The 15,504-nt window shown below is 33.6% G+C and overlaps 2 protein-coding genes across 2 annotated transcripts; one reads left to right on the forward strand and one right to left on the reverse strand.

The window, feature by feature from the left end:
* Nucleotides 1-925: 925 nt before the first annotated feature.
* On the forward strand, nucleotides 926-9,804 carry LOC109814294 (LRR receptor-like serine/threonine-protein kinase ERECTA). Its single transcript, XM_020378684.3, has 27 exons — nucleotides 926-1,710; nucleotides 2,407-2,545; nucleotides 2,653-2,724; nucleotides 2,820-2,891; nucleotides 2,982-3,053; nucleotides 3,156-3,227; nucleotides 3,328-3,399; nucleotides 3,522-3,593; nucleotides 3,687-3,758; nucleotides 3,844-3,912; nucleotides 4,020-4,091; nucleotides 4,208-4,279; nucleotides 4,406-4,477; nucleotides 4,762-4,833; nucleotides 4,912-4,983; nucleotides 5,067-5,138; nucleotides 5,347-5,418; nucleotides 5,495-5,566; nucleotides 5,641-5,712; nucleotides 5,816-5,887; nucleotides 6,310-6,378; nucleotides 6,479-6,550; nucleotides 6,635-6,708; nucleotides 7,275-7,403; nucleotides 7,756-8,103; nucleotides 8,304-8,674; nucleotides 8,931-9,804. The coding sequence occupies exons 1-27, from the start codon at nucleotides 1,635-1,637 to the stop codon at nucleotides 9,297-9,299; spliced, it is 2,940 nt and encodes a 979-aa protein (XP_020234273.1). The 5' UTR covers nucleotides 926-1,634; the 3' UTR covers nucleotides 9,300-9,804.
* Nucleotides 9,177-14,663, reverse strand: LOC109809130 (FT-interacting protein 7). The gene is made up of 2 exons (XM_083064357.1): nucleotides 13,611-14,663; nucleotides 9,177-13,564 (listed from the first exon to the last, which is right to left on the reverse strand). Exons 1-2 carry the CDS (start codon nucleotides 14,298-14,300, stop codon nucleotides 12,023-12,025), a joined length of 2,232 nt encoding a protein of 743 aa, XP_082920483.1. The 5' UTR covers nucleotides 14,301-14,663; the 3' UTR covers nucleotides 9,177-12,022.
* Nucleotides 14,664-15,504: the final 841 nt, after the last annotated feature.

Raw genomic sequence — 15,504 nt, forward strand, 5'->3', positions numbered from 1 at the left:
GAACAAATCTTTAACAATATAGCCATAATAGGTAAATAACTTGATAAATCTATCAAATTAAAGCCACGTGGTATATCCCTTGTATATAGTGAGTAATTTATGCATTTATTTATATACACAAAGCCTAAATTTTTTTTTTTTATAGAAATAAAATAACATGATTGAGTTCTCTAGAAAGCTAAAATAAAATATAAAAAATAAGAAAAACAAGGGAATATAATTAGGAATAATAAGGAAATAGAATCTAAGGGAACATCAACACATTATTCGGCATATTTTAATAATATTAAATTTATTTTTCATCAAAATAAATCTTATACATTAAAACGTTAACTTTAACAGTTATTTTTTTTTTAATTAATTTTGCTATAAAATTTGAACTCAACTTCTTGACATTAGAGAATCAATTGCAATATGAATCAGACTGACTAACATTGCTATTTAAATATTCGTTTGAAGAATAATAGAGACTATATTAATAATTAACACTAGCATGCATAACTACCAAACAAATGCGATAAATAAATGAGACGACGAGAGACAGAGAGAGAGAGAGAGCAACGCGTCAACGAGATAAATAAGAAGAATAATACTAATAATTTTGAAAGAAAAAAAAAAAGGAAAAAAGAAACTCATAATATCACCAACATGAACCGAATGCTCAATACTCAATAGATTGGCAATAAAGAGAAAGAGAAAGAGAAAGACGTCCCTGTCACCTCAATTGGATTGCATTACTCATTGAAAATGACATCATTTGTTTACACTTTTTATATTAATATTAACTAACTCATTAGAAAATGCATATTTTTATTTTATTTTATTAGTACTTAGAACTTAGAAGTAATATAAAGTAATGTAAGTAAGAAATAAAAATGATGAAAAAAATGTATGTGAGTGTCCCCAGTACTTGCATTAGATGACCCATTTCCCTATAAGCTCTTGCAGATAATGCAATAGCAAAACCACACAGAAAGTGACCCCCGGGAATCAAAAGTTAAAACCAATGGCACAGCATAGCACAGTGCACAGTGCACAGTGTTATTTACTACATGGCATAGCACTGGCATAACAGTTTAGGGAGAGAGAGAGAGAAACAAGTGTAAAAAGAGAGAAAGTTAGGGGGAAAGAGATAGAGAGAGGAGAGCGTGTTCAGAGTTTGCAGGTTTGTAGCAGAAATGGTGGCAGATGGTTTTAACTTTATGTGTGAAATAATTTTCTTCTATCTCTCTTCTCTTTTCTGTCTCTATCTCTCTCTCTATCTATCTTCTTTTTTCTTCTTCCTGCATCTTGTTTAGAGAGTGATGTTTGTGATGTGATGGCACAGCCAAAGCTGTGAGCTTGTTCTGTTACATGGAAATCCAACCCTTGTTGTAATCACATGAAAGAGCTAGAGGGTATGAGGAGTACACAGAGGACTAATCTCAAACAAAACTCACTTTACTTAACTTTTATGTGAGGCCATAGTTGAGTGGTGCTCACTGTCACTGATATTGTTAAAGCATAAGACCCTTTTTCTTGTTTAGTTTTGGTTCCTTGTGCATGAGCAAGAGCTTTTGGAAGGAGCTTGGTGGTGGTTGTTGAGTGGTTTCATGGTTAGGTTGATGTGAGGTTGAAGTCCTGCAGTTGCAGCTATGGCATTTCGATTTGGGGTCCTTATTTTGGCTTTGCTGATTTGTTTGAATGTCAATTCTGGGGAATCAGATGATGGTGAGTGTTGTTTGCAGTTTCAAAGTTTTTGTTTGTGTGTTTGGACTTTTTGCAAAGAATTTTGTTAACAAACTTTATGGGGAGGGAGAAGGAGAAGATTAGAATGTTGAAAGTTGAAACATTGGCTTTGTGGTTCTTAACAAAGTGGTATCCGGCTTGTAGCTTGTGGCTGTGGCTATGGCTATGGCTGGCGTTGTTAGAAAGCCAAGTACCCTTCATGTGTTTTTCTTTTGTTTCTTTTTTCTTGGTGAAGGGTGTTTGGAAAAAAAAGTAAAGCTGAATTTTTTTTACTTCTCTCTTTCTTTGCAACCAAACATGGCACTTCCTCTGCTGCTTTTAGTTGGTCCATTTTTGTCTTTGAAAAGTCAGCGCCTTTTTCCCGCTAATGCTGAGTTTGACTTGGTTGTTTTCTGGGATCTTGTGATTTTTCTTTATAATGCAGTTGTCAATTTCCACGTTGTTAGAATGTATTATGTTATTTTTACTACTTATGAATGTTTTATGTATGATTCTCATTATAGAAATGAATTTTTATTAACACGAGGTTTGTATAATATAATATACAAGTCTATATATAATAACATGGTATCAGGACTGTGAATTTTTTTTTATATGATAAGGAAGTACCAGATTTTCTTTGACTTCAAGGTTCTTATTATGTTCTTCATGGTTCATGTTTGAATATTGCCATTGAAGGGGCAACGTTGTTGGAGATAAAGAAGTCATTCAGGGATGTGGATAATGTTCTCTATGATTGGACAGACTCACCATCATCCGATTATTGTGCCTGGAGAGGAATCGCATGTGATAATGTCACCTTTAATATTGTTGCACTGTGAGTTACTGTGTCCTTGGTCATTTTACATAGGCTTCTTGACCTTGTTCCTCGTCAATGAAAAAAAAACAGTTCATATTTTCTCTTACCTTTTTTTTCTTTTGCAGCAATCTTTCAGGGTTGAATCTTGATGGCGAAATTTCACCTGCAATAGGGAACCTTCAGAGTTTGGTCTCTATGTAATTATTACTATCCTTTAGCCAATTTTTGACAGTGATGTAGTTGTGGCATTTGTATTGTCTTGTTTATCCTTTTCTCCACTTGTTTGGTACAGTGACCTCCGAGAAAACAGGTTATCAGGGCAGATACCGGATGAGATTGGTGACTGTTCTTCTTTAAAGAGTTTGTATGTTTCCCCCTAAAAGAACTTAATTCAGTTTATAATTAGAGCACCTTGTGACTTACTTGGAACTTTGATTTTTTGTTGTGTTTTCAGGGACTTGTCATTTAATGAAATTAGAGGGGATATACCATTTTCCATTTCTAAGTTGAAACAACTGGAGAATCTGTGAGTTTTTATTGGCATTTCTCTACAATTGAGAATTTTGATCCTTTCATCAGGTTATAGCCAGGTTCTTTTACTTTGTGTAAGTTTTAATTTGTATCTCAGGATTTTGAAAAATAACCAGTTGATTGGACCAATTCCTTCAACATTGTCTCAGATTCCTAATTTGAAGATTCTGTAAGTCATTCTTGTATTTCTTATTCCCCTTTCCCATCCTCTCAACACTAATTTTAGATTCTACAACTGACATTCTGGACCCGTGGGAACTATTTTCTAGAGACCTGGCTCAAAATAATCTTAGCGGTGAAATACCAAGGCTTATATATTGGAATGAAGTTTTGCAATATCTGTGAGTATAAGCAATATGCAAATGAAATTGTTATTTCTTTGAAGCTTTTAGTTCTGTTTCTATCGGACTAATCATACTTGTGATCTTGTTGAAAATTTCCCCTTTCCCTTTCCATATAATAGGGGCTTGAGAGGGAACAATTTGGTTGGTTCACTATCACCAGACATGTGCCAGTTAACTGGGTTGTGGTATTTGTAAGTTGCATAATCACTCTCTTTTATAATCCAAGACATAAAAATGTACATCTCCTAAGGGAACATGATTGTTTTCCTCCTACTTTTTTGTAGTGATGTGAGAAACAATAGCTTGACAGGAAGTATTCCAGAGAACATAGGCAACTGTACTGCCTTCCAGGTCTTGTATGTAATCCAATTACATGAAAGACTTTGCCATACCTTCGTCTTGTTTCCCTTTTACCTTTCTAATGTCTTCTGTTGATGTCAGGGATTTATCTTACAACCAGCTAACTGGAGAGATACCTTTTAATATTGGATTCTTGCAAGTAGCAACTTTGTATGTGTTGCATGATCCCTTTTTTAAGTTGTTTTAAAATAATGTTATTTGGCCTTTCACTTTCCCTTGTTTAGGAATTTCTTGATTGATTTGCTTGATTTTGGTAGGTCATTGCAAGGCAATAAACTCTCTGGACATATTCCATCGGTGATTGGCCTCATGCAAGCACTTGCTGTCTTGTAAGAATTGTTTGATAGTAATTTCAGAAATGTAATTTGAGAAATTTGGTCATTGACTTTATGTTTTTTCACTGATGTTCTTTTAATGTTGCTTTTGTTCCAAATTTCCAATCCAGAGACTTAAGTTGTAACATGTTGAATGGACCAATCCCTCCTATTTTGGGAAATCTGACCTACACAGAAAAATTGTAAGTATGAGTGGTTTTGCATTTAAATCAATTAGTTTCTTTTCTTGTAAATTCTGCATGTCAACAACTTTTGAGAAAACTTCTAGATTCACTGTGTTTTGAGCATGATTTTTGAAATTTTTGTAGGTACTTGCATGGAAACAAGCTGACTGGCTTCATACCTCCAGAGCTTGGAAATATGACAAAGCTTCACTATTTGTAAGATGCTTGAGCAAGTAGTTTCCTCTAAAATTGTTTATTATTTCATTATGAATTTCACAACCTTCCATGTGGAACCTTTCAATTGTTAGTTGATTTTCTTTGAAGAAAAGCAAATTGCCTTGAGTCATTTCTTAAAGATATAAATTTCCTCCATCTCATGTATACAAGTCATCATCTTGTCTTTAAATCATTTCTAAAGTTAATTAGGGTTCATAAACTTCAGGCTCAACTGGATGGAATTTGGTTCAAAGAATTAACCTTTAATGTTTATCATGCTGCAGGGAACTGAATGATAACCATTTAAGTGGACATATCCCCCCTGAGCTTGGAAAGCTTACTGATCTGTTTGACTTGTAAGAGTGGTTACTTTGAAGTGTCAATTTTTTTTTGGTTTTGTTTTAAGTTTGATGACTCACCCATCATTCTTTCAGAAATGTTGCTAACAACAATCTTGTGGGGCCAATTCCTAGTAATATTAGCTCTTGTAAAAATCTCAACAGCCTGTAAGAAACAAAAATTGTACTATTACTTTTTAACAAGTTATTTTTGGAATACATTATGGTGACACATTTTTCTATCCTTTTAGCAATGTGCATGGGAACAATTTGAATGGAACAATTCCCCCTGCTTTGCAGAGCTTGGAGAGCATGACGTCTTTGTAAGTTTCACCTTGACACATTGGGGACGTTTGTTTGAATATACTTGCAATTCTGTTGTGTTTGGTTCTTTTGCTCTTTCTTTCCCATAAACATGTTGATGCACAAACATATGCCTGCATGCACATCCGGATTTCTGTCATGCTTCAACCAATAACTCTTGTTTAATTGGTTCTTATTGTTTCATGACATTGTGATGGTCCTCCTTAGGAATCTTTCTTCCAACAACCTTCAGGGCGCAATTCCTATTGAACTGTCACGGATTGGAAATTTGGATACATTGTAAGTATGAATTATTTAATTTATCTCCTTGTGTCAACATCTTTAAATTGGTACTAACAGATGATTTCCTACTTAGGGATATTTCAAACAATAATTTAGTTGGTTCCATCCCTTCTTCCCTTGGTGACTTGGAACATCTTCTGAAGTTGTGAGTTATCTGCCTAGCCTTATTTAGAATCTGGATTATTTCTTCTTACTGAGAGCTAATATTCATTTTGTTAGGAATCTGAGCAGAAACAATTTAACAGGAGTTATTCCAGCAGAATTTGGAAATCTTAGAAGTGTTATGGAAATGTAAGTCCATTATTTTTCTTATGTAAACAAATATATATATATATATATATATTATTTATTTATTTAATTTTTCATGATTGTTCTACATGCTTCTGTGTCACAGTGATCTCTCAAATAATCAACTCTCTGGCTTGATTCCTGAAGAGCTTAGTCAGCTTCAGAACATGATATCCTTGTAAGCTTCTTTTGCATCTTTCTTTGTTTTATATTCACTTATGTTTTTGTTAATATTTTATTTATTTTTTATGGTATTTTAATGGCTAGGCAAATCCCATGATGTAATTAGATCTCTTGTATTAAATATTAAGTTCTACACAAAGATGTTTAATGTTGGATGCTGGAATTTACTTCTTTTTTTAATTCACTCTTATCTTTTTGGGTTATAGTGATTAGTTTCTAAAATATGTCCAATAATGAATAGTTATTCATCTTCATCAAACTTCAATATAGACTTCTGTTTTGTTCAATAGGACTTGAATGACTTCAGAAATTAACCATTTTTCTTTCACATGTAAAATATGGTGGATGATTATTGTCTCTGGTAATTATAATATTCCATTGATATTTCTAATTTTCTTGGTTTATAATGATATACAGGAGACTTGAAAGAAACAAACTAACTGGTGATGTGGCATCACTTTCAAATTGCCTTAGTCTCTCTCTGCTGTAAGTTTAGCCTTCAATTTTTTAATGATTTTGTGTGACGTTTCTAATTGACCATGTCACTTTTACCTAATAAGTTGAGTATTTATTGTGATATTTGTAGTAATGTGTCTTATAACAAATTATTTGGTGTTATCCCCACGAGTAACAACTTTACCAGGTTTCCCCCTGACAGGTGAGGGTCATTCCGTTTTGACATTGTCTTTAAGTTCAAAAACAAGTTGTTCTGGATTCATGAGTCCAACCTTTTTCATTGCAGTTTCATTGGAAACCCTGGTCTTTGTGGTAATTGGCTGAATTTGCCGTGTCATGGTTCTCACCCTTCGGAGCGAGGTAAGCTGAATTTTATAGCAGGAATATCCTGTGAGCACCATAAAATCTCTGCCTTCTCAAATGCTATTTATTCCATTGATTCTCTTTGATTACTATACTATGTCGAAGTGGTGAAATGTAACGGGACTGGTTAGTAATTTGGGGTGAGGCTCATGTGATCAATTGTGGCCTTTGTATGTTAATATTGATAGTCCTGTTCCCTTTATATTTATTCATCATTATCCAAGCAGAAGTGTTTCACACCAAATTAATTCCTAGCTCAATATCTATTTGTTCAAACTAATTCCTTTGAATTACATTCTACTCAAGTTATTCTCCACAAGTTACTAAAACATGCTTGTATTATATATTAAAAAAAAAACTAAATACAATATTGGTAAGGATGTCATGTACTCGTGTTCATATTCACATGAATATGGTACTGTTGCTTTTATATTTCAAAATGCTTAATAAGTTGTCTAAAAGAGCTGCTGTGTTCTTCCTATGACATTCTTTTATTCAAAAAAGAAAGGGTGTAGTGTTTCAAGTTCTGCAGAATAAGCTAATATATTTTATTGACTGTGCAGTTACATTATCTAAGGCTGCCATTCTTGGAATTACTCTTGGTGCCCTTGTGATTCTTCTTATGGTATTGCTGGCTGCTTGCCGACCGCACAATCCATCTCCTTTTTCTGATGGATCACTTGACAAACCAGGTACTTATCTTTGTTGCATTCTTACAATTTAAGCTGTAGCTTTCAACTTCCAGAATTGCAAATTAGTAGATAATCAAACCCTAATCATTGCTATTTTTTTTATCTAGCATAGATTCAAAGGGAAAACTGGATTTTTTTGGATTTCAACTGTCTCTAGTGTATGACTTTAAACCAGCAGTGATAGAAAATTAGAAATTGATTGGATTGTGTAACAGTATGCATTAAAGTTTACATGATTGCTTTTGGCTGTATAGGAATTTGTGGAGTTTGATATATTCTTATAATATTTTATTATCATTTTGCTTATTGAAAGTTGACAAGTTACTAACTGCATGAGCTATGGAATTGACAGTTAATTACTCCCCTCCAAAACTTGTGATTCTTAATATGAATATGGCACTTCATGTGTATGAAGATATCATGAGGATGACAGAAAACCTGAGTGAGAAGTATATAATTGGATATGGTGCATCAAGTACAGTTTATAAATGTGTTCTTAAGAATTGCAAGCCAGTGGCTATCAAGAGGATCTATTCTCACTATCCCCAATGCATTAAAGAATTTGAAACTGAACTCAAGACAGTTGGCAGCATTAAGCACCGGAATCTGGTCAGTCTCCAAGGCTACTCGTTGTCTCCATATGGCCACCTTCTGTTTTATGACTACATGGAAAATGGCAGTCTATGGGATCTTCTTCATGGTATGTTCAAGCTATTTTTGACTTTTGTTGATGTGCATGAAACTTGTATGTAGAAGTATGTCGTAATGTCCTCGTCCATAAAAAAATATTTTTAGAAACCGTTAATTCATAAGGTAGCATATAGTACAATCCCACCCCTAACATTTAGAAGCCAACCAATGATTTTATAATGTATGGCTTTCTTGTGCACCTTTTTCCAGGACCTACGAAGAAGAAAAAACTTGACTGGATTCTGCGTCTAAAAATAGCACTTGGAGCAGCACAAGGGCTTGCTTATCTACACCATGATTGCAGTCCTCGAATCATCCACAGGGATGTGAAATCATCTAACATTTTATTAGATGCAGATTTTGAGCCCCATCTCACTGATTTTGGCATTGCCAAAAGTCTCTGCCCCACAAAGTCCCACACTTCTACTTACATAATGGGCACAATTGGCTACATAGACCCTGAGTATGCTAGAACTTCTCGACTCACTGAGAAGTCTGATGTGTACAGTTATGGTATCGTTTTACTTGAGTTGCTAACTGGAAGGAAAGCTGTTGACAATGAATCCAACCTCCACCATCTGGTGAGTTTATTACACATTTCAACACACGCATGCAGACGCAGTAAAAACACAGTTTTCTATGTTTAGCCTTTTTGCTCTATCATTGGTCTAGATATTCTAGGCATGCTAGAATACCTGTTTTGTGAGACTCAAAATTGGATTTGGTTGGCGCTTACGATATAACATTGCAAATCTTATTTGCCAAAACATTACTCAACTTATTGTTAATCCTTAATCTTGTTTATTGTTCACATACTAATGTCTCTTATTTGTGTAGATTTTGTCCAAGGCAGCAACCAATGCTGTAATGGAAACAGTTGATCCAGACATTACTGCTACATGCAAGGACTTAGGAGCTGTGAAAAAGGTTTATCAGCTTGCTCTACTATGCACAAAAAGACAGCCAGCTGATAGGCCTACAATGCATGAAGTGACACGTGTACTCGGAAGCCTCATGCCATCTAGCACCCCACCGAAACAACCAGAAGCACTGCCACCTTCCAATCCATCAGCCAAAGTGCCATGCTACATGGACGAATATGCAAATCTCAAGACTCCACACTTGGTGAACTGCCCCTCAATGAGCACCTCAGATGCACAACTCTTCCTCAAGTTTGGAGAGGTAATCTCTCAAAACAGTGAGTGAGGATTTTGAAAATCAACTCTAGGAATCATGTATATTAAAATCCAAAATGAGCAAAAAAAGAAAAAAAAAATGGATGAGGCAAAACTGGTGGGGGGGTGGGGTTGTAAAAGTTAATGAAAAATGTTGATAAAAGTTTTAGTACTAGTTTTTTAGTGTTGTTTTGAACAGGAAAGATATGTATCACAATTTGAAAGGTGAAGTAAGGCAATTCTTGTACTTGGTTGTTTGGTAGCACACAAGGTTGCAGTAGTAAAAGTTAAGGGTCTGGGGCCAATGTGCAGGGTGGGGTAGCTATGGTCTTAATGGTAGGGGAAAGCAGTTAGCAGTGCATAATGTGTGAGGAGCAATAATGCACTGATTTCTTAGCTGGCCTGGGATCAGAAATCTGTCTGAATGCTGGCATTGTTGTGCAGAGTATCCATTACCTCTTTTACTGCCTCATGCCATTTGCTCAGTAAAGTGCTATGAAATTATGTCATCAAATTTTGGGTCATTTGGACTCACACAGGGAGGTTCTTTCTCATGTTATGTAATTGGTTTCCGCGCCTTGTTGACTCAAAAATGTTTAATGCGTTCAGTGTCATTAATTGAACAATTATGTAACTTCGATATGAAACAACGTAAAAAATAACATTAAATATGTGTAGTTACTGTAAAATGAAATTTGGTTTTTGGGCTTTTTTTTTCTTTTCATAATTCCAATTTCTAAAATTATTGTTTTTGGTCTTAATAAAATGGGTAAGTTTAAATTTTTATGAAAAAAAGTAGAATCTTTGATTTTAATCCATTTTAAATTTGAAATTGCTGATTTTGGTCCTTGAGCATTCTATTTAAGATAAATAAATAATATTAATTTTAGTAAGTGATTATGATATCTTAATAAATAGGTATTTTGGAATAGTTTTTTTAGATCAAAAAAAATGTAAGTAGTTGGTATGTCATCATCGAAGGGATTTGTCTTTTTGGGTTATATAATTACGTGCCTTAAAAGATCTAATATTACAACATCATACCAATCACCTTGTAAATAATACAATGAGACATTTAGAATTAAATATTGACCAAATTAAATCTGCTCTAAAAAAACGAATTACATCTAATGTGGCAAAGTTAAATGCTATTGGTCGTAAAATCAACTATACTAAAATTCTAAAAATACATAGTAATGAAATTTGAACATTTTATTTTTTTCAAGCATCTAAATAATGTTAATTTTTTCTCTTTGCTTTACTCTTATCACATTATATTATCTATTATACTTATATATTTTTTCTTCACTTTTATCTTTCACTATTTTGGATGTTTACAAGTCATTTTTGTTAAATTTATAAGGTTGTTTGGTAGAATTTATGTTAATTTTAAGGATATTCTTTTAATTTTGCACTAGTGTCGTGAAGTTTCATCTTAAACTAATCTGATTCAATTAAGAGATAATTTTCATCAAGATTTGATATTGTCAAAACAATTCGACATTAAGTTTAACACATTAATCACTTGTATCCAATTTCTTGATTTGTTAATTTTAAGGATATAAAAAATATCATACACACCTTGGGTGTAGTATAAACACTTTGACATTATGTTTGGTTGTGAGAAGAGAAATAGCTAAGAAATTAAAGAAAAAGAAATAAGTGAATAGAAATAAGGTAAAAATGAGTTTGTTTGATTTTAAAAAAATAAGTAAGAATAGAATATAAATAATATTATAAAATTATTTTGTTTAAATGGGTAGAGATAAAATAAGTTATAAAAGAAAAATTACAATTTTACCGTTTTAAATTGCCTATCTTTATTTATTTGACTAATTTTTTTATTTAAATAAATCAACCTTATTTATTTGGTTATATTATATCATTTGAATACAACCAAATAAATATTTCACTTGGAATGTTGTTTGTTAGAATAAAGAACATAGCCATTCAAACAAAAATATTAAAGCTCCTCCATATTTGAATACTAGCCCAACAAAAAATGCAAGTTCATTCCAATTGTTATGCGCACCCATTCAATAACTAGCATACCGCATAGACATTCGAATTGTCATGCAAGCCCCTCCAAAAAATTTAAGCCCAATAAATAACTAGCATATCATTTGAATAATAATAAAAAAAATAAAAAATCCACATTCGAATACAAGTATGCGAGGAAATAAAAAACGTGTGGGACTCATTCATTTTTAATTTCTTACCTGACAATCCTATTACAACCAAATCATACATCTTATTTCTCACCTTATTTCTTTATTGTTTTGTTGATACCAAACATGTGAGAGAAATTGAAAAAGAAGAGAGGTAAGTTTTTTATCCATAGAGAGGAGAAATAAGTAATTAATATGATTAGTGATGTGATAAGATAAGAAGAGAGATAGATAAATGTTGGGTGACATGAATAATAAAGCCCTTTTTAGAAGTGCTACATGTAGATATGTGTCAGGTATAAATAGGAGCAAGGCCAAAAATTTGGCTTGAGAAGGCCAAATTTTTTTATTATTAGAGATTTTTTTTTCTCTTAAACTCATTTAAAATAATATTTTTAAACACAAAGCAAATTTTCTATCATCAAAAAAAGAGCTTGTGTACCATCTAGTTCACAGCAGAGAACACATTAAATTTGCTGATACCATACAAATGATTTGAATGAAACAGTAACTTGAAATTTCTTACTATAATCGATTAGCAAAAACGGATATTGAAAAAAGATACAAAATTAACCATGTCATGTGATCATAGTATAGAACCTTGTCCAGAGGGTATTCTCTTGATGAAGTTCACAGAAGCAGAAGGCAAATCACACCCTCGGTATCTAGGATGTCTAAGATAGTATGTGATCCAAATGAAAATGATAACTCTAGCAGGGATAGTAATTGTGACTAGAAAACCAACAACACAGAACATCAAAAATATCATTGTAGCTCTTGGATCCCTCCAAGTGAAAACAGCTAGCACCATCTCTCCAATTGAGGCCAAGTCATTACTCACTCTATGTGCATTAGAGGCAACACTTCTCAATCTATCATACCTCTTTCTTAAACTTACCCCTCCAATTTGAGTAGGAAACCTGTCAAATTCTTCTTCCAAGTCTTCAGGAGTTGCCACATCAGCACCAGACAATGTTGCATCTATGTGACAAGGAAGCCTAGGCCTATTCAAATAACGCTTAAACACAACACACACGAGGCAACAGATCAGCAAGGGCAAAATGCGTTTTGGATAGTAGAAGAGCATAACATAGCACACAAGGATAAAAAGCAATGTAGCATTTGGTCTCTTCCAAGTTCTTATGTCCTGTAACCATTTCCAAGAGGCAACAAAGTCATCAACAAGGCTAACAACCCTGTTAAAATTAGCATCTGTTTTTCTTTTGCTCCACATGTTGGATCTAATATCCAACATGTTGTACACAACCTCTTTCCTTAATGGTGGTTCTGCCTGGCTCAATCTCTCTGCTATAATAAGAACAGGTTGATATCTCAAAATAAGAAGCTGTGAAGAAGACAATGGAAAAACATGGTGGTGTTTGGGAAATAAAGGTGACATATAGGACTCATACTTCTGAAGTTGAGACTTGAATGACCAAGAAAACTTCACTGCCAAGTGAATCTCTCCCATCACCTTCACGCCAGAAGGTTGCAAAACTATAAGTGGATAAGAAAGTGCATACACTTTCCCATCTTCAAGTGTTGACAACCGAATCCTTACCCTTCCCATTGCAGCATCCCTCACTCCTCTAGCTCTACTATTAGCATCTAACTGGTTGTTGTCAAACACACCAATAGTGATCACTGTGGAAGGCTCATACACTTCCCAAGTACATTGCTCATTCCACATTGGTGAGAGGCTACCAATAACTGTCCTTGTACGCACCCATTTAGGCCCATATTTGGCTACACAATAAGCATCAGTTTTAGCTCCACTTTTCATTGCCACAAAATTTGTACCCTTTTGGATCCCTACTTCCAACACCCCAATGCAAGGATTCCAAAGCTTCTTCGCTGAAGGCCTAAAGTCACTGCAACATTCAGCAGGCTCATCCATGACATGATAGCCACCATCTAATGAGATCCTTGCATTGATCTTACCAGCAAACAACAACTCCACTTCCCCTGATGATGAACACATAGCAAGGTTATACCATTTGCTACTCACACGCCCATTATCTAGTCTCTTATCCACATCTTTCAAATTCAGCTCATGCCTTCCCAGGGTCCAGTTTTGATCCAGTGTCCCTTGCTTGACACTGAGAACAAGTGTGTAATCATTAAATGGCTATTGTGCAACAAACACCAAATCCTCATTCCACAACGGATTTTCACTCTTGCAAAGCTTTGTTATCTGGCGTTGGTGCCCCCAAATCAACTTGGACAAAAACATTTGAACTCTCTGGGGGAGCACTGAACAAGTTCAAGTCCTGTGCTTTAACCACATTGACTCTGAGGTACCAAAGTGTTGGTGAGATATACACCTTGGAACGAGTATGACCAACAGCAACAGCATCATTACTTGTGGTTGGTGAACACCAAGCATGAGGAAGACATTCATCTTCCTGAGTTCCAAACCACATAGACAACATGATGTCGCCTTTCACAAGTTGTCTCCCATCCTGACCCTTTAGCCTGTACCATTGGGGTGCCAATGCCAATGAAGATTCCTGTGACATACTCCTTGGAACATCAATGAGACTGAACTGAACACAACCAAAAAATGCATCAAACATTTTCGAAGGTGCCTTCTTGTCCTTCACCGAAACCAACATGTTTGAGACTGAGCCATCGATCGAATCTTTCTCAAAAGCAAACACTTGGTTCCATTCTGGGGGTGTATAGAAACAAGTTGAAGCATGCAAGTCTCCCAGTTTTACTTCCACGTAAGAATCAAGGGTGTATGGTAAGTCTCTGATCTTTGCAACCCTCACAAACAAGAACTCCATTGGATCAACGAGGTCGTGTCTTCTTGGGAGGTTGCCAGCAGTAGCCATGTTAACATATATATGCAGAACCTGCATTAATTTTACGACACAAGTTCAACAAGGTTTAGTTCATTATAGTTCTAGACATGCACGTAAGTTTTATTAATTATTTTTTTAAAACAAAAGTATTTTGTCACATGAAAATGGAAACTATAGGCATGTAAGAGAATATGCAGGGACGTCAAATTTCTTTTTAATGATAAATTTAAATAACTTGTAAATTATAATCGTTAAATGCATCATGTTGTTTATTCAAATTATAAATGTCATTTTTAAAACTATAAAATTCATCAACGTTATAAAATATGTATCAACTTTTAATCAATTTCTCAACATAAAATTAAACTATTAATGAAAATTTTATCTTTTACTTTCTTCTTAAATTTATCTGTTTATCATCTATATAAGTAAAAGTAGTCTATCAATTATAACAATTAAAACAGAAAAAGCCAATTAAATAATAAGTTAAATATTTTCTTAATAGTTACTGTATATATTTAAAATAAGAAGCATAATTTATCATAATACATTTTTCCAAAGATTTTAAGAATGGGAGACAAAAGGGTGGAAGGCACCTCTTTGCACAGCTGGATCCGTCACTAAGAATATGTAATATAGTCACTCCTAAATAAGGCTTTATCAAAATTATTATTCTCTCTGTTTTATAACAAATGTGTCTAAGATTATTTTTTTTACAAAAATAATAATAAATAGATAAAAAATAATAATAATTTTATAAAATTAATCTTCTTTATTAAAAATAATATAATACAATAATTACTTTCCATACAATATTATTAAGAATATAAATAAGAAAGAAGTAATTAATAGTTAACATCACATGTGACATTTTTTTTCTTCTTCTAATATAACACTTAATATGCAGAAAATAATGTATATGACATGAATTATCAAGATTTTAGAATACTAAATTGAATTTTACACTAATTATCATCTAGTCTTAAAAACCTATAGTCCTTTACCATTGAATCAACAATTCAATACTAATTATATATAAAATAGTGCAAGAGAAGATAAAGGGAAAAAAAAAGTTAATGCCATCAAGTAACGTCTATGAACATGAAAGAAGAAAATAAGATTATAAACTTACTTGCACTATGCTTCTCCTGTCTTAATTTTGTAAACAAGTTGTTCTCTTGTAGAGACGTTAATGGCTAAGACTACTGCATGTTCCACTTTCAATATTTTAATTCATTCAAACCTTGAGAAATATCCTATT

Source organism: Cajanus cajan, chromosome 9 (assembly GCF_000230855.2).
Source record: "Cajanus cajan strain Asha chromosome 9, NIPB_CcT2T_4, whole genome shotgun sequence".
Lineage (NCBI taxonomy): Eukaryota > Viridiplantae > Streptophyta > Magnoliopsida > Fabales > Fabaceae > Cajanus > Cajanus cajan.